Source organism: Mesoplodon mirus (assembly GCF_964341445.2).
Source record: "Mesoplodon mirus genome assembly, chromosome: 3".
Classification (NCBI taxonomy): domain Eukaryota; kingdom Metazoa; phylum Chordata; class Mammalia; order Artiodactyla; family Ziphiidae; genus Mesoplodon; species Mesoplodon mirus.
This window is the reverse complement of record NC_138978.1, coordinates 197,988,468-198,009,466: the sequence shown is the minus strand read 5'-3', so window position 1 is coordinate 198,009,466 and position 20,999 is coordinate 197,988,468. Positions and strand designations below refer to the sequence as shown.

Genomic DNA, 20,999 nt, shown 5'->3' with positions numbered 1-20,999 from the left:
TGGCTTCACGTCTGACGGGGCCTGAAGTGGAGGGGATTTGGAGGAAATAGGGGGCAGTGGGAGACGGGCTGGGGGAGACCTGTGCGGGTACCACTGTCGCGGGCTTCCTGATCTGCAGATGCTCGGGAAGATTGCCCTGGTGGACGGGACCCAGATCAACCGGAACAACAACTTTCAGACCTTCCCGCAGGCCGTGCTGCTGCTGTTCAGGCAAGAGGCCCCAGCTGTCCCCGCCCCTCCTCTAGTCCGGTGGGGCAGGCTGGCTTCACGTGTGTGGGCCCAGCGCGCCGAAGCGCCAAGGCTCTGCTGTCCTTTTCGGAGGCTCACCCCCGTACAGCCAGAGCCACTGTTTAAATCGTTTTTGCACGAGTGGCCCTCGACTTCACTGTGCCCTGGGGGTCAAAAAGGAGGCAGCCGGTCCTGAGTGGGTCCTGCAGATCGCCCCACCCTCATTGCACCGAGGCGGGCGACGGAGCTCGAATGTCCCTTGGGGGGAGGGGGAGGCCTCGCCGACCCAGAGTCAGCTCTCTTGCTCTCTTGCTGCCCCAGCGGTGACTTGAGTCCTGGACTGATTTTGTCCCTCTGTCCAGGAAGCCCCCTTTCTTTGTTCAGTTCCTGCCTGTGGTGCCCCACGAGGGGTAGAGTTGGGGGGACTGCACGCAGCCCGGGGCGCAGTGGGGCCTGGCTCACACTGGGCAGCACGTGAACCCGGGGTCCTCAGGGGCGCCCGGCCTGCTCCCCACGGTGCCCAGCTCCCCGCCGCTGCCCAGAATGAGAGGCCCACGGGGCCCTGCCTTCCAGGTGTGCCACGGGTGAGGCGTGGCAGGAGATCCTGCTGGCCTGCAGCTACGGGCAGCTGTGCGACCCCGAGTCGGACTACGGCCCGGGGGAGGAGCGCACCTGCGGCACCGACTTCGCCTACTACTACTTCATCAGCTTCTACATGCTCTGTGCCTTCCTGGTGAGGCCCGAGGGCGGGGCGGCCGGGCTGCGGGGAGATGCGCTGAGGCAGGGTGACACACACACACACCCCCTCCCGCCTCCCGTCGCCTCTGTCTCTCCAGGGACCTAGCTCAGGGACTCAGGAAACGGGACTCTGGCTAGGTGTCCCTGTTCTGGTCATCCTGGGTGTGGCTTCGTTTTCTGAGTGCGTTTGCATGCTCCAGAGGAGCTGCTAAGAGCTTGGCCCTTTTTTGCTATTGTTGTTAGCGATTAGTAATCAAAAGAATTTAGTGAGGCTCTACCCTAAAACAGAGTAAAGTCTATTCCAGTAAAGCCAGTAAATTTCAGTAAAGCCGTTCGCCCCTCCCTCTTCCCTGGAAGAGGCGGTTGCCCCCCATTGAGGAGGCTGAGACTCCGGAAACGAGGTCCCGAAGGGGGCTCGGAAACAGAGCACAGGTGGCTTTGAGGCTCCAGGGCTGCTGTCTGCACTCGTGGGAGACAAAGAGCCCCCAGCCCCAGGCCCTCGCTCTGCACTCTTTTTCTTTTCTATGTTCACTAAGACGCTTGCTTGAGCGTCTAACGTTCCCTGGGCTCAGTGCAGGGGACAGAAAGGTGAGCAGGACACAACCCTAGCCCTGAAGGTGCTCACTGAGTGCCACCTTGCATTTCAAAGGGACACCCAACAATACAGAACAGGCAAGAGCAGCACAGGGGCGTTGATGGCGGGGGGAGACCAGCGTCCCTCTGGGGGGCAGACGAGAGGATGAGGTTGGGATTTTTAAGGATGAGCCCCAGGAGCCCCGGCAGAGGACACCGCGTGGGCCGGAGCAGAGTGACACAGGCTGCTCATGTGCGGGATGTAGTCGCCAGAAGGGCTCGGAGGCAGGGCCCAGGCAGGGAGAAGCTACGGACCCCAGACCCCGTGGACACCCCCATTCCCCCCCGCCCCGTGCCACCTGGCTTTCCGAGCAGGGAGCCCACGGTTCTCCTCCTGCAGATCATCAACCTCTTTGTGGCGGTCATCATGGACAACTTTGACTACCTCACACGGGACTGGTCCATCCTGGGCCCTCATCACCTGGACGAGTTCAAGGCCATCTGGGCAGAGTATGACCCAGAGGCTAAGTGAGTCCCTCCTGCAGGCTCTGTGCTGGGCCCTCCCTCAACCCTCCACTCCTGTGGTCTAGACCCCATCCTGGAGTCTGACAGCAAGTCCCTCTCCAGTCTAACGAGAAGGAGAGGGCTGCCCCTCCCTTTATTATCCGAGGGCCCGGATCAGAGACTTGGAGTTCCTCAGGGTTGGGAGGGATCCTACAGCCTCCCAGGGCAGAAGCCCCCTTGCCTTTATTGGGAGATGGTCATCCAACTTCGCTTGGATGCTTCTAGGAGCAGGGAACTCACTACCTCCCCAGGCAGTCTAGACCCCGGCTACTCAGAGTGTGGTCCACTGACCAAGAAGCTGAGCTCTATAAAGATGCAGAGCCTCCCCACCACCTCCCCAGCCTCACCCCAGAATGACGGAATCAGAATCTGCATTGCTGTTAACCTGGCCCTCGGGGCATTCGGGTGCACTTTAACACTGGGAAGCACAGCTGCCTTACCTTCTTTCTAAGAAGGTAGTAAGCTCACATTCGATGACTGTTTCCCAGGTGTCAGGTGCTGTGCTGACCACGACATGCATTATCTCACTTAATCTCCCAACCTATGACACGGTCTCCAGCTCCCTACCAGTCCCTGGAAGTGAGCTTCCACCTCCCTTGATCCATACCCTCTACTTCTATTAATACATCCCAAGAGCCCCCAGGCAGCTTGACTAAAACCCAGCGAAAGCTCCACCACGGGAGAAATGAGGTCCGGATTCCAGCCCGGAGATCCCATGTCTGAGGGGATTCTGGCCTCTTACCACCCCCCAAAAAAGAGAGCCCATTCCTGGTGGTGGGCAACAGTGAATTCAAACATCGTTTCTTCTTTAAAACGGACACTCAGCTTCCACTCCCTAAGCATGGTTGGAAATCAGGAAGCGTCCCTGTCTCCCGGCTCCCCTGCCCTCGGCCCTTTGCTGAGCAGGAAGGGAGGTCGGGGTGGGGCTGCCAGGTGCACGGGTCTGGTGTCCTCCCTCAGGGGCAGAATCAAACACCTGGACGTGGTGACCCTGCTGCGAAGGATCCAGCCCCCTCTGGGCTTCGGGAAGTTCTGCCCCCACAGGGTAGCATGTAAGGTAACCAGAGCTGCCAGCGACGGGTGCCCCCCACCTGGCCTACACCCCCGGAAGGAAGAGGCACAGGGGCCCTGGGGCAGGGACACTGGCGAGGGCCCGACTGGGTGAGTCATTTTAGAGCAGTCGTCTCCTGGGTCCCCGCATCCCTGGGACCTAAACTCTCAACAGTGTCTCCAATTCATCCTCCCCTCTGTCACGGAGGGCGTCCTGCTCATCCTCACCCCAGCGCCCGGTCCCCTCCCCTGCCGGGCCCCAGACCGGGTGAGGATGACCCCCTGGCTCAGGGGTCCCGGCCTGGCAGTGAGCCCCCTCTCTGCACAGCGGCTGGTGGGCATGAACATGCCTCTGAACAGCGATGGCACCGTCACCTTCAACGCCACTCTCTTCGCCCTGGTCCGCACAGCGCTCAAGATCAAGACGGAAGGTGCGGGCAGTCCCCTCCTCTCAGGGGCTGAGTTTTCTAGCGGATTCTACCAGAATCTGAGCTAAAGGTCGGAATCAAGAGTCACGGGGAGAAGCAGAGGGGGGACCCAGGCCATGGCCACAACGTTCTCATGCCCCTCAGGGCACAGCGGGAGCCCCCAAATTCTGCAGGGCAAAGGTCACCAAGGCTCTGTTCCCACACAGCCGGGTCTGATGCGGGTGGGCCAGGGAGTGGCGGGGTGAGCACGGGGATGGGACCCCCCGGGATCTGCTGGACCGCCGCTGGGTTCGCACGGGGCCCCACTGAACCTGCAGGCCCCCCTGCCGGGAGGACAGTCAGGATGGGAGGGGGGAGGAGATGGGGGTGTCCCTCACGCAGGGACCCAGCGGCATCAGAGCTACCGCCCAGGTGAGCAGGACCATCGCAGGCATGCAGCAGAGGAGCAGGAAGGCTGCCTGGAGGAGGCGGGACAGACCACGGGGTGTGGGGGATGGAGGGCTGCTGGGCGGGCGGAGGGGAGGATGGGAGGCGAGAGCCTCTGCAATCAGCCACTCCAGGTGCTGGGAGCCGAGGCCTGTGGGGAGTGCGTATGTGACCCGAGGGTCGGGCCGCCCCAGGGGAACAGCGATGCCCTCCCCACAAAGCAGCCGCCACAAGGGAAAACCCAGCCAACGTTTGCTGAGCGAGAGGTTCGGGGAGTGCTGGTGGCTTTGTCAAGCGCGGTTGGCTTGGCCTGTCCCTTGCCCCCAGGTAACTTCGAACAGGCCAATGAGGAGCTGCGGACCATCATCAAGAAGATCTGGAAGAGGACCAGCATGAAGCTCCTGGACCAGCTCATCCCTCCCATAGGAGGTGGGTGCCGCTTTGGGAGACCAGAGGCGGCCGAGGACAGGGGAAAGGTCGCTTCCAGGGAGCCCCATGGGAGTCTGAGAGCAGCCTGGCCCTCCGTGAATGCCTTGGGTGGACCCCATGGCAGCCATCGGGGTCACATTGGCAAGCAGAGGAGGGGGTGTGAGGGGCACCTGGGCCCGGCTATGTTTGGCCTGCACGCTGGCCCCAGCCTCAGATGCCCACCAGCCCCTGTTGCCCCCCCTTGCAGATGACGAGGTGACGGTGGGGAAGTTCTATGCCACGTTTCTCATCCAGGAGCACTTCCGGAAGTTCATGAGACGCCAGGAGGAATATTATGGGTACCGGCCCAAGAAGGACACCGTGCAGATCCAGGTAAGCCCATGCCGAGCACCAGGGAGCTCCACTGCTGAGATGGTCTCGAGCCTCCAGCTCCTTCTCTGTGTCCTTGGGGGCAGCAGTGGAGGCAGAGAGGGCAGGACGGAGCCGGGATGAGTAGGGGGAGAGATGACAGCTCTGGATGGAAGATGCTTCGACCTCAAGGGAAGAACCAGGAGCCCTTCCAGCCCTGGATGCTACGACCCAAAACCATGGTCCTGTCCCCTGAACACAAGGGAGAGATTTAGGTTAGATGAAAGCAGTGGTCTCCAAAGAGGACAGGCTTCCCGGGGGAGGGGAGGTGCTTGAGAGGACCCATTGGGTACGCAAAGAAACGTAGAGCTTTGGGTCATCTTGCCTGTTTTTAATTTCAATTTTTTATGTTAAGTATAACGCACCTAAAGGATACATTCAAAAAACATTCACGTGTTTGGGCTGTGTGTTCAAAAATGTATCTCAATTTTTACTTTGAAACGATCTCACAATTTTAAAAGTTGCATGTATGATACAAAAAAAAAATTCCTTTCTGAACCGTTTGAGAGTCATTCCCATCAACCCAGAACAGGTCAGCGTGTATTTCCTGCCAACAAGGGCCTTCTCCTCCATAACCCTCCTACGTAACCACGATGCAGCCACTAAAATCAGGAAACTGAGGCATTAGTCCCATGGAATCCTCAGGCCCCATGCAAATTGTACCAGTGGTCCCAATAATGTCTTTTATGGCAAAAGGATCGGATCCAGAATCACACAGTGCGTTTAGTTGTCACGTCTCTTTAGTCTGTGGTCCCTCAGTCTTTCCTTGAAATGACCTTGACACTTTGAAGAGTCCCAGCCAGCACGTCCCTCGGTCTGGATTTGTGCAGTGTTGCCTCGTGACAGATTGAGGGCTTGCATCTTGGACAGGAATGTCCCAGAAGTGATGCTGCGTTGTCATTGCAAACTGTCAGGTGACACCTATCTTGCTTTGTCCCGTTGCTGGTGATATGAACTTTGATCAGCTCAAAAAATGGTATAAATGTCACGTGCCATTGGAAGAGATCATTTGTCTAAAAGACTGTACTGATGAGAGGATTTCCCAGCCTGGAGGCCTAGGCGGGGGATGAATCCCCCTGTGAGGCCTAGAGAAGATGCCTTGGGAGCCATCAGGGTTTGGACTATCCCGGCGGCCAGAGCAGGAGCCCAGGGGGATCGAATGGGCAGGAGGGGATGGGGCGGAGCTGGGCCTTCAGGGAAGCCCTGGTTGCCGGGATTAGAAACGGGGGAGGCCGTGAGAAGCAGTGCGTCCTCCCCTCCTGGCCTGGAGGGGCCACTGAGTCCCTCTCTGTCCCCAGGCCGGACTGCGGACCCTTGAAGAAGAGGCAGCCCCTGAGATCCGCCGCACCATCTCGGGAGACCTGACGGCCGAGGAGGAGCTGGAGAGAGCCATGGCGGAGGCCGCGATGGAGGAAGGGATATTCCGGGTGAGTGAGGCCCTGGCCACGCCAGTGCGTGCGCGTTCCAGGCCAGGGAGCGTAAAGGCCGCCCAGAACGGGGGGCTGAGGATACCCGCCACCCACACCTCCCAGGACTCTGAACCAACAACCCACCTACTTGAGGTGTCACATCCTTCCCACCTTCCTCTGCCCAGCCTCCCCGGCCTCCCCTCCCCACAAGCCTGAGGCAACGTCCATCCATCCGAAGCCCCGGTTATCAGATGCCCCAGCTGCTTCCTGTCTCACCGTCCTCCCTCCTAGAGCTGGAGGGTCCCTCACGACCACCCAGCTGAACCTTCTGGGTTATTCATGAGGAAATGGAGGCCCAGAGAGACCGTCTGAATCCAGTACCGCTCAGCAAGTTACTTTCGGAAGTGGGACTAGAGCCCGTCCTCCAGACTGCCTGGTTCCGGGCTCCCCGACACCCTGCATTTCCCGTCCTGGTGTCTGGTCCCCATACACTTCTTAGGGGTGTCCCATGTACCCCATCAAACTGAGAACGCCCTGAGGGCGATGGTCTCTTCTCCGGCCTCACAGCCCGCTCTGTTCTCCTCTGGCCTTGTTCCCGGCGCTGTCTGTCGTCCCGGGTGGCAGCCCCCGCGCATCCATCCCTGGTCCCTGGTCTCAGTCCCTCCCCTGTCCTCCTCGCCCCCAGAGGACCGGAGGCCTGTTTGGCCAGGTGGACAACTTCCTGGAAAGGACCAACTCCCTGCCTCCACACATGGCCAACCAGAGGCCCCTCCAGTTTACTGAAACAGAGATGCAGGAGCTGGAGTCGCCCGTCTTCTTGGAGGACTTCCCTCAACATCCAAGCACCAACCCTCTTGCTCGTGCCAACACCAACAATGCCAACGCCAACGTTGCCGGTGGCAACAGCAACCATGGCAACAGCCCAGCATTTTCCAGGTAGTGGTGGCAACCGTCAGCCTGGCGTGTAGGGGCTGGGGTGAGACTGGGCAGACATGGTGAGTGGGCTCCGGGCCTTTGGGGGCACCCCGAACTGTGGAGGGTGCGCTTTGCTTGCCTTGCGCCCTTTGGGGTCCAGCCCACGCCTTGCTGCGCAGGAGGCCGGCCTGGACGGCAGAGACGTGTATAGCCAGCAGGGGGCAGCCTCGGGTCGGTGTCGGTCAGTGCCCAGAGGTGCTTTTCTTCCGTGGCCTTGGCGGGTCCCGGAAAGGCACACGTTAGGTTAGAAGGAGAGGGCACATCCTACGAAACCTGAATTAAGATTCAACCCTTGGCTCTGGGTTCCAGGTGGATCCCATGTCGCCAACCCAGGGCTGAATATAACCTGTGATTACATGAGTGTCAGGAAAAACAGCAGGATGAGCAGAGAGGGTCTCGGCCATCGTGGCCTATGGCCTGGGCTCCAAGCAGAGCTTCTATTCTAGACAGAGGGCCCAGGGACTGGGCGTCTCCTTGGCCTGGAGAGGCTGGGTTCCCCCGCCTCAGGAATGGGCGGGACAGGGGAGAGGCCAGGGGAACCACTACTTCCCAGGCTGGGGCTGCCTGCACCCCCTTCTGGCCTGAGACCCCTCAAATTCAGCCCACAAGTCTTGGAGGGCGCCTGCACGTGGGGTCACCGCGGTGCTGGGTGCTGTGGACGTGCAGACCCAGCCCAGCCCCCAGAGGATCGCAGTCTTGTCGGGAGAACGTGCCATGTGATCCGACTGTGACCAACTGATGTCAAAGAGTAGGTCCTGAGCAGGCAGAGGGCCCAGGACCTAACTGGTTAGGGGCATGGAGGAAGCTTCCAGAACTGTGGGCTCTGGGCGGGACACCCCGCGACCAGATGTCAGGGCTCCCGGGTGACCCACGTGCAACCGAGGTTGAGACGCAGTGTCCTCAGGGGTGTGAGGCCCGAGCTGGGCAGGTGTGGGAGGGGCCAGAGAGCAAAGGGGTGCAGATCGGAGGAGAGGAGGCTGGCCACTCCACAGCGATGGGCCTAGACCCTGAGGGAAAGGGTGTGGGGACCACAGAGGGCAGGGGTGGGGGAGCCCGTAGCCCCATCAGCTGTGCTTCCATTTCAGCGTCCACTCTGAAGGGGAGCTCCCAGGGGGCACAGAGACGCCTGCCACCAGAGGAGGAGCCTCCGGCCGGCCCCAGGGGGCCCTGGGTCAGTCTCTCCTGTGCTCCCGAGGGGCTGACCTTCTCCCAGGAAGGCCTGGGGAGCCGCTCTTCCGTCCAGTTGGGGAGCCTGCGGCCGGGAGGGCTGGGGGCCTGTGGCGATGGGAACCAGCTCCTCACCCAGGCAGAGGAAGGGGGCCACCCAGGTGACTGAGGGAGCCGGGGGCGGGTGGTGCACTGTGAAAGGGCCCTCCCTGGCACGCCAGGAAGCTCGGACCCCTCCACCCCGGCTGAAGACAGCCCTGGACACACTGACACCTCGGCTCTGCCTTTCAGCAGATGACCTGGCAGCCTCTCAGTGGGTCCTGGACCGCTGTGTGTGACAGTGGGGGCCTGAGGAGGCTGGAGTTCACAGGAGACGAGGGTGCTTGTTGTGTGTACACACATGCACACACACACACACAGTCACGCGCACACACGCACAGTCACATGCACACAAACACAAGATCAGCTTGGCCAAAGCTGGTCAGGCTCTGGCCCTGATCCCCTCCCAAACCCACAAGGACAGGGACCAGGGCACGTAGAGTTGGGGGGATGGGCAGTGGGGAGTCCTGCCAGGCCTGGGGTGGGCTGGGCCTCGGCATGTGTCACCCTCTAGGACCCCGAGGATCTCAGGGCGGGGCTGACTGGCCAAGGGGAGCTCTGTGGACCCAGGGCTCCCAGCAGGAGTCAGCAGCCCCTCTGGCCCTCGGCCCACCGTGCCCACAGGACCCCACAGCAAGTCCCATGGGGAGAGGCTGGAGGGACAGCTGCCCCGGAGGGCGATACCCGGAGCTCAGGCACCTGCCGCCCCCCGCCAGGTACTGGGCCAGAGGCCGGGGAGCTTTTAGTGGTAATTCAACAGCAGAAGGGATGGGACCCCTGGTCCCCGCCTTCCTGGGGGTCTTGGCTGGGGCTCCCTCTGAAGAGCCGGGGCTTCCTGATCCCAGTGGGCTCCGGCATTCCTGAGGGGTCTTTGCTTCTGTGCACCTGGAACAGCTTGTGAGGACAGAGTCTCTGGTGCCCGAGGAGAGGAGCCCCACCCCAGGGTCCCTGCCCGAGGAAGCGCCCCCCAAGGATGGTTCTCCCGGGTGCCCGGCCCCAGCCATGGCCCAGCTGATCCGAGAGGTGAGGGGGCTAGGAAGGCACTGGACTGCATCCTGGGGTGGCCCTGCAATGGCCTGGGGTGGAGAGGGACTGAGGCTCCGCGGGAAGACCCACCCGGCCGCCTTTCGCGTCTGCAGGCTCTGGTTCGAGGGGGCCTGGACACCTTGGCGGCTGATGCTAACTTCGTCATGGCAACGGGCCACACCCTGGTGGAAGCCTGCCAGATGGAACTGCAGGAAGTGGAGGTGGCAGCCGCCGAGCTTCTGAAGGGACGAGAGACCCTGAAGGGTGTGGCCGGTGCCCAGGGGTGTTGGAGCCTCGCGTCCTCCCTGGGGAGCCTCGACCAGCATCAGGGCTCCCAGGAGACCCTCATTCCCTGCAGGCTGTGAAGGCCACGGGCTTAGAGCCGGCGTGGCCAAGGGTGGGGGGCTGGCGCGGGAGGGTGGGCCCAGCACGGCAGCCCCCCGTCTCAGCAACTAGACGGACAAACGGACAGGAACCACCCGCAAGGTCTGGAGGTAGATGGACAGGCCCTTCTCCTCCCCAGCAAGAGGCGTGATGGGATGGAGCTTCTGGGGTCATTCAAAGAGGCCTGATCAGTGCCAGCAGGACATTAAAGCCTCCAGGCCTGCAACAGGGCACCTGTCTCTGCTCATCTCTTTTGGGGGCCCTTCCACACCCTCCACACGTCCCCCCCCCGCTCCACGGAGGCCCGTCTGCGTCGTCCTCCTGCAGGAGCAGAGGGGCCACTGTGGAGGAGGCGGTGCTCCTGGACGTCCCCGGGCAGCCCCCCGGCAGGTCCCCTGCAGCCACCCTTCCCCACCGTCCTGGCCAGAGTCCACGGCCTGCCCGGCCCCAGAGCCTCAGGGGGGCCCTGCTCTCCGCCTGGGGGAGCAGGGCCCGCAGTGCCCATCTCCCCTCCCCCTACCACCGAGGAGCAGTGAGTAACAGGATGAGGCACGGGCTGTGGCCCCCACTCCCTCCTGTGTGCCGGCTGCAGACACATCCTAGCCCCAGAGCACGGTCGCACACGGTACCCGCTCGTTCTCCAGCAGCGGGAGAGGCCAGGTTGAAGATGCCACATTGGAGGCCCAGAGAGGTGGCTCGCGTGCCTGTGTCACACAGCCAGCCAGGGGCAGAGTTAGCACTGGGGTCCCACCGGGGCCCTCCCCTCTTCCCTGGGCAGACGCTCCCCCCACCATCAGCTCTCCCACTGGCCTCCCGTGCGCCTCCTGGCAACCCCGCCGCCCAGACTGGGAGCCGCACGGGGCAGGGGGATGACCCCCCCGGTGCCCTGCAGACCCAGGGTCTCCGTCCGAGGAGCCATTTCCACTTGTCTCCTCCTCAAACCTCAGCACCAGGGACCCGCCCCCACTCCACCCTCAGCAAGGCTTTGTTCCCTCCTGCACAGAGATGCCCCCAGAAGATCCCTCCCACAGCTCCCGTCACCAGCCTGATGGACAGCCCGCTGTGCCCCTCACTCCCGCCCGGCCCCCTGACCCAGCGGAAGCCCGCTCTCCTGCAGCCGGCCCTCGGCCAGCCCAGACACCGTCCGCCCCTCCTCGCTGCCCTCCTCCACCTGCACGTCCGTCCTGGCCGTCCCCCGCCGTCCAGCTACCTGCTGTCTACCTGCCGTCTCTCACCAGACTGAGGCCAAGTTCCACGAAAGCAGGAGCAGGTCCACCAGGCTGGCCCTTAACCCCAGAGCTGAGCACTTTTCAACACAGACGAGAGGCTCAATCACTGTCAGATAAATGCAGGGAAATGCTGAGAAGTGTGGCCCTGCCCTGGCTGACAGCCCGCCCGCCCAGGGTCACCTGCTCAGGGTGCAGCCTCGCGCCCTCACTGCCCAGTCCCCGGGGAGGCGGGGCAGGAATCGGCCTGCAGAGGTGCAGGCTGACTCCTCAGTTTCAGCCGCACCCAGCCAGCCGCTCAAACTGTCCCCTCCACTGCCTCCTCTTGGCGGGGAGCTGAAATAATCCACCTCGCAGCATGGCTGAAAAACTAGATAACCTGGGGCACGCGTGAAATGGCTTCGTACGCTGCAAAGGTCTATAGAACGATGTTTCCATTTACAAGTGGGACCGGAGCATCTTATATCAATACCTAACGTGTACAGAATACCAACAATACAGCAGGCCCTGCTCCAAGCCTTCTGCATAGATTAATTATTTAATCCTCTTGATACCGAGGAAATATCATCCTCCTTTTGCAAGTATGACACGGAGAGGACAGGTAACGTGCCCAGGGCCCCGCAGCGGGTAGGAGGGCCAAGGCGCGATTCAGCTCAGGCGACGTGGCTCCAGCCCCACAGCCCTAATGGCTGCGCCATTTGGCACGTCTGTGCCAGGCCTCCCAGCCCACGTGGCAGGTGTCCACGTGCACACGGGCTCTGAGGAACCTTCCAGCTCTCACCCTTTCCGAGAGTTCAGGCAGTTTCCTCTGCAACGTGCAGGACATTCTAACTTGTCAGAATGTACAGAATCTTGCCTCTCCCCAGCGCCCCTTCAAATAATCGCTGGGTTTCTCCATAGAGGGCCACCAGGCCACTCAGATAAAGTACAAAAGGAACACGGGTGTGGAAGGCTGAGGGCCAGGGGCCATGGGGGGAGCAGGCAGGCCCCTCCTGTCAGCCGGGCCATCTGACAGAGCCAGTGCCCAGAGGGGCTGGTAGGCCACCTTCTGTCGCCTGGGGGCACTGGCCAGGGCGCTGTCTGCTGCACGCCTAGCTTCTCTTGGCCAGTTCCCTGCAGACTTGGGATCCCGCTGCTGGGGGGTGGGGGCAGGGGCAATCTGCCAAACGGGGCGGGGTGCAGCTTGGGGGAGGGGTGGGCACTGAGCCTCATGCCAGGTGTGGGGACCGGGGGAGCCATCCTTGCCTTCTGGAAGGTGCGGAGCTCAGTTGGAGCATCTCTGGACCAAGGAGGCTGGGCTCGGTTCCAGGCCCTCCTCAGAGCAGGGTGTGCCCCAGCTGTGGTCCCAGTGCGTTTCCAGGCCCGGCTCTGGATGGGGCCGAGAGGTCCCTGAAGCAGGGGCGTGGCTGCCCTCTGCAAGGTGAGGGAGCACCGCCTTGGAGCTGGACCCGTGCGGCCCCCAGTCCCTCCACCTGCCTCCGTGCTCCGATGCGAGGCGCTCACAGACCCTTTCAAGCTTCTGCCCGTCCTCCTGTACAATGGGGATAAACTCCTACGTGCAGGCTGCTGGAAGGTGTGAAAGTGACCTTGGAAGGGCCCAGCCCTCGGTGAGCAGCTGCTGTTTTGATTCCGTCAGATGCTGGCAGAAAAAGCCAGAGGTTAGGACGGCAGGAGGCTGAGTGTCTCACAGGATGCCGGGCAGCTCGGCTCTCAGCCCAGCATCTCAGCGTCGGGCCTGGTCCCCCCACAGGCCCTGCAGTTCTTAGCCGTAGCCCTCGGGTGTGGAGGCCGGCTCCACGGGTCGCTAGAAAAGGCACCGACAACCCAGAGCTAACCTTGACCCCTTTTCTGGCATCTGATCCCAGTAACACGCCACTCCTGCCTTGGGACTGACAGCTTATGGTGGCAAGTGACACTCCCCACTGCACCAAGGTTCCTGCTGCCGTTTTACTGATGAGGTGCCTGAGGGGCAGGGTCTCCCAGCTGGAAGGGGCAGGGCTGGATTTGTCCCCAAGCTTTCTCATCCCATTGCTTCTTTTTCCTGTGCCATGCTGCCGTCTCCTAAATGGAACTTAAATCCAGTTTAGTAAGCCAGGGAACAGAAGCATTTTAAAAGAAGCCTGCCATAAATACATAGGGCAAAATAATAATTCTCGTGTCGAACACGAATTCAAAACGCTAGGATGTCAGAGCAGCGTGTGGATGGTCAGATGTGGGGATTTGGAGGATTCAGAGGAGGGAGAGCTGAGGGCTGTTTGTTTAAATAAAATGATCAGCAGAGGAGATTCTACCGTGTTAAGAAAGGAAACCAAGACCCAGAGGAGGAAAGGGCCGTGGAGCCCAGCGTCCGAGTCCGTGCGAGGAGCCTGGTTCCAGAAGGAGGCCAGTGAGACCTGCAGACCCAGCCCAGCCCACTTCTAGTCGTGGGCCCTTTAAAATATCTCCACCAGGGCTTCCCTGGTGGCGCAGTGGTTGAGAGTCCGCCTGCCGATGCAGGGGACGCAGGTTCGTGCCCTGGTCCGGGAAGATCCCACATGCTGCGGAGCGGCTGGGCCCGTGAGCCATGGCCGCTGAGCCTGCGCGTCCAGAGCCTGTGCTCCGCAACGGGAGAGGCCACAACAGTGAGAGGCCCGCATACCGCAAGAAAAAAAATTAAAAAATAAAATAAAATATCTCCACCAGCGGTGTCCTCACGCAGAGAATGGTAACAGCTGACATCATCAAGGCCGGTTCATGCCGTGCCTGAAGGACGCAATATCACATTTAGCCTTCGCAACACCGTCCAGGAAGTGGGTATTGCTGTTGAGCCCATTCCGGGAAAAGCCAAGTCAATTACCCACTAAGAAGCAGTGAGGCCAGGTGTCCCACAGGGGCCTACACGCTGCTCTTGAGCTGCCGGCACCCTGTAGTATCAGGAGGATCGCAGGACAATCCCTGACCCAATCCCACCCCGTCCTCTACCGATCTGGCCCAAGCCCCTTCCCACACCCTGCCAAGCGCCCGTCCAAGCCCACGCAGCCCGACACGCTCAGCTCCCCTCCGCACCCGGTGGCCCCAGCAAACTCTGCCAACTAGAGAAGGCCACTCGCCACCCGGTTCCACAAGAATGAAGTCACTGATGCTGCGTCGCCGACCTTCGACCTTCGACACCCCCTGAAAGGAGGTCAGAGCGATGAGGCTCTCCCTGCTTTGTGAGGAACCGGCAGAACAGGCCTTCAGAGAGTTATGTAGTTTCAGATTTGATGAGCCCAACTTCGTGCATCTTCTCATACCTAGAAAAGCACTAAAATCATCATTGGAAACATCCGTTCCTGGTGACCAGCAGCCCCTAACCGAGAGGTGTGCCTGAGTGCACGGCCCCCTTTTCCAGATCACATACATGCTGACTCCCCGCTACAGAGCTACGGAGAGCCTGTCTCCCGGGCTGCAGTCCTCAGTAAGTCCCCAAACAAAACTGAGCTCACAGCTCCCACGTCGTGTGCTTTTTTATTCAGTTGGTGACTCTAAGCACTCCCTTTTAGTGTAGCACTTGTTACATTGTATCACAACCAGGACGCTACAGCTTGTTTTTTTCCAAGTATACAGTGTTTCCCAAAGGTAGTAGATTTCTGTATCAACTTTGTATCCCCAGCAAGGAAAAAAGGAAGGAAGGAAGAAAGGAAAGGGGGGGAGGGAACCGCCAGAGACACACTAAGTAAACTGCTAGACAACTGGCATTAGATGAATCGCTTGAAATGGCCAACATTCTCCCCTTTGGTCTACAAATCGGCCATCTGACAATATTTAACCTAGTACGATGAGGGTGGGTTTCCCCACTGCCCAGCACCACAAGCCCATCCCTGCCCCTCTGGGGAACAGAGCCCCGCCTTTCTCTTGGGGGCTGTGTATATGTGTCCTGACGTCCTGATCACACACATCGGCTGGGAGAGAGTCTCACAAGGTGGGCGCCAGGTCAGGGCTGTTCTTCGGCAGCGTGCAGGCCCAAACTGAGGGGGGCGCTCCGGCACCTGTCACCACTGAGGGGGCCCCCTCTGAGAGGGGGCCATGAGGAGAGTCTGCAGGGGGGCCCAGCGGCTTCTGCACCAGGCACTGTGAGTTTAACTGTCTCGCCGGGAGCCCACCCCTCCTCTGCCAGACCCAGGGGCACTCATCAGTCTGGCCTGGGGGTGGGAGGCAGACCTGGGCGCCCCTCCCCTCCGCATTCGTGCTAGTTCAGGTCCTGACTTAGACCCCCGAAGGCCCCCCAGGGCGGGCCTTCTCCTGGGATCCTCCAACCCAGGTTGGAAGTCAAAGAGGAAGGAAGTTCTTTCAGGCTCTCCACGCCCTCCCTCCTCCCTAATCCCCTCGAGGCAAAGAGTCCCCACTGTCAACTGGCACAGGAGTCAGGAATGGGGGGTGCCCCCCCCAGGGACTCAAGAGATAATTTCACCTCAGGCCGATGCAGGCTGTCACGGTCAAAGGGCCTTTGAAATTCCCCTAAAATTGTCCTGTGAGATTCAGCACACACACCACCCGGGGCGCTGGCACCCAAGACTGTCCACAAAATCCTCCATCTGGCTGCACGTTTGGCGAGCTGGCACTTTAGAGGTTAATCCTGCGTGATCGCCCTCCACCGCCTCCTCTCCTATTTTTAATGTGCTAAATGCTCCTTTGCTGGCCACTGGCTCTGCAGCTTTTGGGTGAAGCAAATATCTATTAAAACCCAGGGAAAGGATGCTCCGTCTGGGACAGAAATCCATAGCTCCCGGGCAGGGTGGGGTTATCTGTTAATTTCACGAGAGGAAGCGGGAGGGGATGGCTCCTCTCGGGCCCTGGCTAGGGCCGTCTCCCTCTCCTCACCAGGTGGGGCGGGGGGGTCCACCCCCACGCCTCGTCTCTCCGGGTCCCCAGGCCTGTGGCGTCACCTGGTCTCTGGCTCCCCCAGCGCGGCTCCTGGCTGGTGTCCACCCTCCTTCTCTACATCCACCTTCCCTCTCTGTGCTCCTAATTCCCCACCACTGTCCTCCTGCTGGCGGAGGGGGACCCTCAGTGAGCCCACAGGCCACATGGGGCCAGGCAGAGGGCTCAGCTAACCTTCAGGTGGCCAGGACTCCAGGTGACTGTCCTAGTGACCCGGGTAAGTCACCAGCCGCTCTGCATCTCTGTGTGAGCAATGAAGTCAGAGCAAGTGACCTCTTTTAAAGTCAGTTTGTTGAGTGATAATTAACTTATAATAAACTGAACATAATCAAAGTACACAGCTGGATTGTTTCGGAAAAATGTCTACCCCCGTGGAGCTGCCAGCGCCACCAGGATAATAGCTATGCCCACCACCCCCATGATTTCTCGGCGCCTGTTGGTGACCTCTCCCCCGCCCCTCCCGACTCTGTTAGAGACCTTCCCCCAACCAGGCACCCGCTGGGCCGCTCGACGGCTCGGGTTGCACTTTCTAGATTTTCACTTCACTGGACATACAAGGCACGGGCTCTTCTGGGGCTGGCGTCTGCCACTCAGCACAGTTATCCTGCGGTTCATCCGCGCCCTATCATGTACCGGTGGTCCTGTCCCTTTCATTGCTGAGTAGCGTCCATTGTGCGATACTCCACATTTACCCTTTCATCCCAGTTTGGCGCTGCAAAAAGCTGCTAGAACATCCACATCCGAGTCTTTGGCAGGTGGCAGCTCCGCAGCTGCCGGGGCCCCACCATCCTTTTCCTCCACAGGGATCCGACTCAGGAGGAAGCAGGAAACCAGCTTGCTTGGGTTTGAACCCCGCTCTGCCCCTTGGCTCTGCCCTTGTGGTGCGACCTTGGGCAACTCTCGGTGTCCTTCGTTTTACGGGGATGATAGCTGCTCCCAGCTCCTCGGGGAGCTGGGAACCGTACAGGACGGCCCAGCTCTGAAGCGCTCTGCATGGCACCAGGCACCACATTCAGAAACGGCAGCTGTTGGTACGCTGCCTCTGACAAGTTGGATCTGTCTGGGGTCTCTGGACAGTTACCCAACCCTTTGCGGCAGCCCTATTTCAGTGAGGGCTGAGGGAAAGAGTGACTTGAGCAGGGCCAGGCTTCACGACCGTTCCTCGGCAGGCAATGGGCGGTGGCACTGAAAGGCCCTGGGATTTTTCTAATTGCTTTTCTTAGTGGTTCCTGAGGACCGCTGAGGGAAGCTCAGCACAGCGGCCAGAGGTGGATGGGAAACCACGCTCCTTTGGTGGGTCCCCAGGAGCCAGTAATCTGCAAACATCATGGGGGTGGAGACAGGTGGAGCAGAGAGGCTGCTACCCCCTTCTACCTGCCCACAAGGCTCCGTGCAGCACGGAGACCAGAAGCCCAAAGGGGCATCTGTGAGTCCGAGGTGGGCAGCTAGAGCCCTGGGAGGCTCTGGGCCCTCAGGCATCTTTCCAGGCCAGAATTCTGGCTCTGTGCCTTACTAAGGACATTAGTTCGGGTAGGGTGGGCTTTGCCAAGGTAACACACAAGCTCGTAATTTCAGTGGCTCAACACAATGAAAGTTCATTCCTCGCGTGCGCTCTAAACAACGTCAACTTGTGTGCTGTGCCAGGGGCGCAGAAAGCTTCCACCTACAAGCGATACATGTGAGTTCTGCTCACATTTCATTGGTCAAAGGAAGTCACAGGGCCACGGCTAACACCAGAGTGAGGACATGCCGGCCTGCCCTGTGCCAGAGGCAGAGGGCCGGAAATATGTGGTCGAGGCGCTAATGACCACGACACTAGCCAAGTGACCTCTGAGCCCATTTCCTCTTCTGCAAAATGAGGACAATGACGGTATTTGCCTTACAGACTGTTGTGAGGATTATAAAAAGCACAGGTAACACCCTCGGCACAGGGCAGCCCTGGGGTGAGTAAAATGAAATTCAGATGCCAGGTGGCCCCCAGGGAGGCTGAGCCCAGGGGCATCCATGCTCTGCAGAGGGCTCCCACCTCTGCAGACACGTACCCGGCTCCCGGTGCCCCTCCACCGAGCAGCCTGCAGAGGCTGGAAACTCTCCTCCTCTCAGATCAACAAGGACCCCCTTGCATAGGCAGACCTCACCGCCACACCCCCTGCTCCCAGCCTCACCCACACTCATCTCTGACTTCCTGTCAGTCTTTATGACAAATTCGCCTTCTGTCCAGTCAGAGGACAGGGGCACATAAAACAAGGGATGGAGATTCTACTGGAAATGAAGGAAATTCATTTCTATCCTGTGCAGGGCCTTGTGCTGGGTGCTCCACCCAGGTTACCCCTTTTTGACCTCATAATAGACCACGATGAGGGGGTGTGTGACCGTCCTCGTTTTGAGCTTAGGGAACTTGCCCAGGTCACACAGCTTCAAGTGGCAGAGCTGGACCTGAACCCAGATCTCTGTGACTCCGGCTTCCGGGCTGTCTTCTGTTATTTTGTGCAGACTTTATTTTACGCAAATCATGAGCTCACACACAGCCCAGGCTCGGGTGTTCGGCCTTCGGGTCCTATCGCTCTGTGGTGGAAACTGCCCCCTCTGGGGCTTTTAGTGCCAGCTCAGAGGCTTGCTGTGTGACTCCGGACAAGTTTCTTCACCTCTCTGGGCCTCAGTTTCCTCACCTGAAGATGACGCTGTTGAACTAGATGACCTCAGGGACCCGAGGATTCTGGGACATTGAGGCTGCCCATACCTGCTCCCGCCTTTGGCTCTAACACCGTATTAGAAAGCACTGCAGAGAGGAATGGACGAAGATCCCGTATTTGAGGTTACGTGGTGTCTTAAACCCTCACCAATATCTGAAACCAAACACAGTATGTTGCTGTTGTTGTTTTAAAAAAGACTGTCGGGTATTTGTAATCCACAGCAGTTCTCTCTTTCTTGCTATTTATAACAAATTCTGGTTTCCTCTATGGCTAAGTCTGTCTCCTTCCATAACAGAGGAAGTCAGGCTGCGCCCTCGCTGAGCAGAGGTCCCCACGTCTGCACCCCAGTAGGCCCTCTCTGGGGTTCGGAGCTCCTGCTGGCTAGCAGGACTGGGCTCTGTCTCTGGCTGGGCCACCTGCCAGCAGGGTGGGCTAAGGCCTTATCTCCCAGGAACCCAGCCGGGCAAGGCTCGGGGCTGCAGCTGGAGGCCGGGAGCTCTGCATCCTGCACGCCCAGAACTCCAGGTCAACGCTCAGATACTTCCTCCAAATGCCAATGCCTGGTGCTAATGCTAAAGAAGAACCACAGAAAGGGACTCAAGTAAAGGCCACCATCAGGGAGCTTTCTAGGGCTTAAGGGTATCTCTTAGGTGTTTTGATTTGTTACTGTAGGGTTGAGAACCAGGCCGACCTGAGAGATCTGGGCCAGATGGCTGCCCCCAGGTGCTGCCGGAGTATTGTCACCGCAGTAGCTTGGGAGCCTCCTGCCGCGGAGCTCCCCTCACAACTCCCCAGGGTCCCATCTGCCCAGACGCCCACTGCTCCCATCAGGAGAGAAGATGGAGGCCCAAGACGCCTGGGGGAGGGCCTCGGCTCGGGACAAGAGCTGAGGCTCAAACTGCAGTCCAGTAGGGGGAAGGATGGGGCCAAACACAGGGGAGCGTGCGCGCGCGTGCGCGCGTGTGTGTATAAGAGAGGGGAGATACGCATGCAGGCAGCTGATGCGGAGACGCCTCAGGGTTTGGGAAGGAGGGAAGGGAAGAGGGGCAGCGGGAGGACGGGGTGGGGTGAGAACACACCTGAGGAGGAAGCACGGCTGTGCTGAGGCTGGACACCCACTAAGAGGGCGGGCGCCCTCCTAGGCTTCCCCTGACCCTGTAACTAAATCTGCCCAGGCTGTGGTTTAGGCCTCTTTACTACCCCTTGGATCCCCATCTGACCTCCTCGCCTCGGGACAGCAGCTCCAGGAGTCTGGACATCTAGCTGCCCTGTTGTTCCCTGGTGGCCCAGGAGGGAGCTACCCTGAGGCCCTGACCTCTAGGAGGCCTGACCTTCCATCCCATGTGCCTCCCTTCTCCTCCTGGCTCGACACCCTGTGACCTGGAGGGATGGGGGGTGGGGGTGGGGAGACAGCGGCTCTGGCGCCATTTCCCAGCAGTGAAACTGTGAGTCAGAAGGTCACCTACTCTCGGAAATCAGAGGGGACCTCTGGAGGCAGGAAACCAGAGTTGGGCCCCGGAGAAGCCCAGAGTCTGGTAGGCAGGAGAGCAGCTTTGCAAAATGCAACGTTGTCAAAAAAAAAAAAAAAATGCAACGTTGTCATCCTAGAGCACAAGCCTGGAACACAAGCTGGGGAGCTGTGCTCCCTGGGCAGCTGCTCGGAGGTGATCTGGGAGCCTGGAACCGGACACGTGAGGTCAAATCCTGGGTCTGTTGCTTATATGCTGGGTGAGATTCAGTGTCCCTGTCGGCAAAACTGGAAAAGAATAAAGCCTAGCTCACAAGGCGATGAGCGTGAAATGAGAACGTGCATGTAAAGTACCTCGTCTGTGGAGCTGGTCCCTAAAGGTTAGTCTCCTCCCCACCTTATCTTGGTTGGAAGAGAACGTGCAGGATCTCACTCAGCACCCTGCTGGCCTCCTGCTCTGGCAGGAGTAACCTACTGGCCCCAGAAAGACCTTCCTCTAGGTTCAAATGCTAGTGAAAGGTGCAGGATCCCCCCAGACCTCCCCCATTCCCCTGCCCCTCCTCCACCCTGGGGCACTGATGGCGGCGCTGCTCTTTTCCATCAGGACTGGGTAGGCAGTAGGCGGTGTTGATTTGCTGTTGAAATGTGCCCTAGAAATTATCTTTATTTTTTGGTTTGACCATAGTAGGTCAAACCAAACTGGAATCTGGGCTACAGACGGAGCAGTTATCTGTGGGTTGGTTGGGGTAGGGAAAGAAAGGGGGATGGCACCAAAGATGCACCCTCAGCCCCTAACCCGTACCCTTTCC

At 59.8% G+C, this 20,999-nt stretch overlaps 1 protein-coding gene across 1 annotated transcript in view; it reads left to right on the top strand.

The window, feature by feature from the left end:
* The window catches only part of CACNA1S (calcium voltage-gated channel subunit alpha1 S), a gene marked incomplete at both ends in the record, with an annotated part of 60,742 nt that extends 50,857 nt beyond the window's left edge, over positions 1-9,885 (top strand). The window contains 13 exons of the mRNA XM_082614751.1: positions 119-210; positions 802-961; positions 1,940-2,067; positions 3,064-3,160; positions 3,482-3,584; positions 4,335-4,436; positions 4,684-4,808; positions 6,143-6,271; positions 6,939-7,189; positions 8,314-8,399; positions 9,119-9,210; positions 9,389-9,517; positions 9,634-9,885. Of these exons, the coding sequence (XP_082470877.1) occupies positions 119-210; positions 802-961; positions 1,940-2,067; positions 3,064-3,160; positions 3,482-3,584; positions 4,335-4,436; positions 4,684-4,808; positions 6,143-6,271; positions 6,939-7,189; positions 8,314-8,399; positions 9,119-9,210; positions 9,389-9,517; positions 9,634-9,885 (1,746 nt within the window). The remainder of the gene's footprint in view (positions 1-118; positions 211-801; positions 962-1,939; positions 2,068-3,063; positions 3,161-3,481; positions 3,585-4,334; positions 4,437-4,683; positions 4,809-6,142; positions 6,272-6,938; positions 7,190-8,313; positions 8,400-9,118; positions 9,211-9,388; positions 9,518-9,633) is intronic.
* Positions 9,886-20,999: the final 11,114 nt, after the last annotated feature.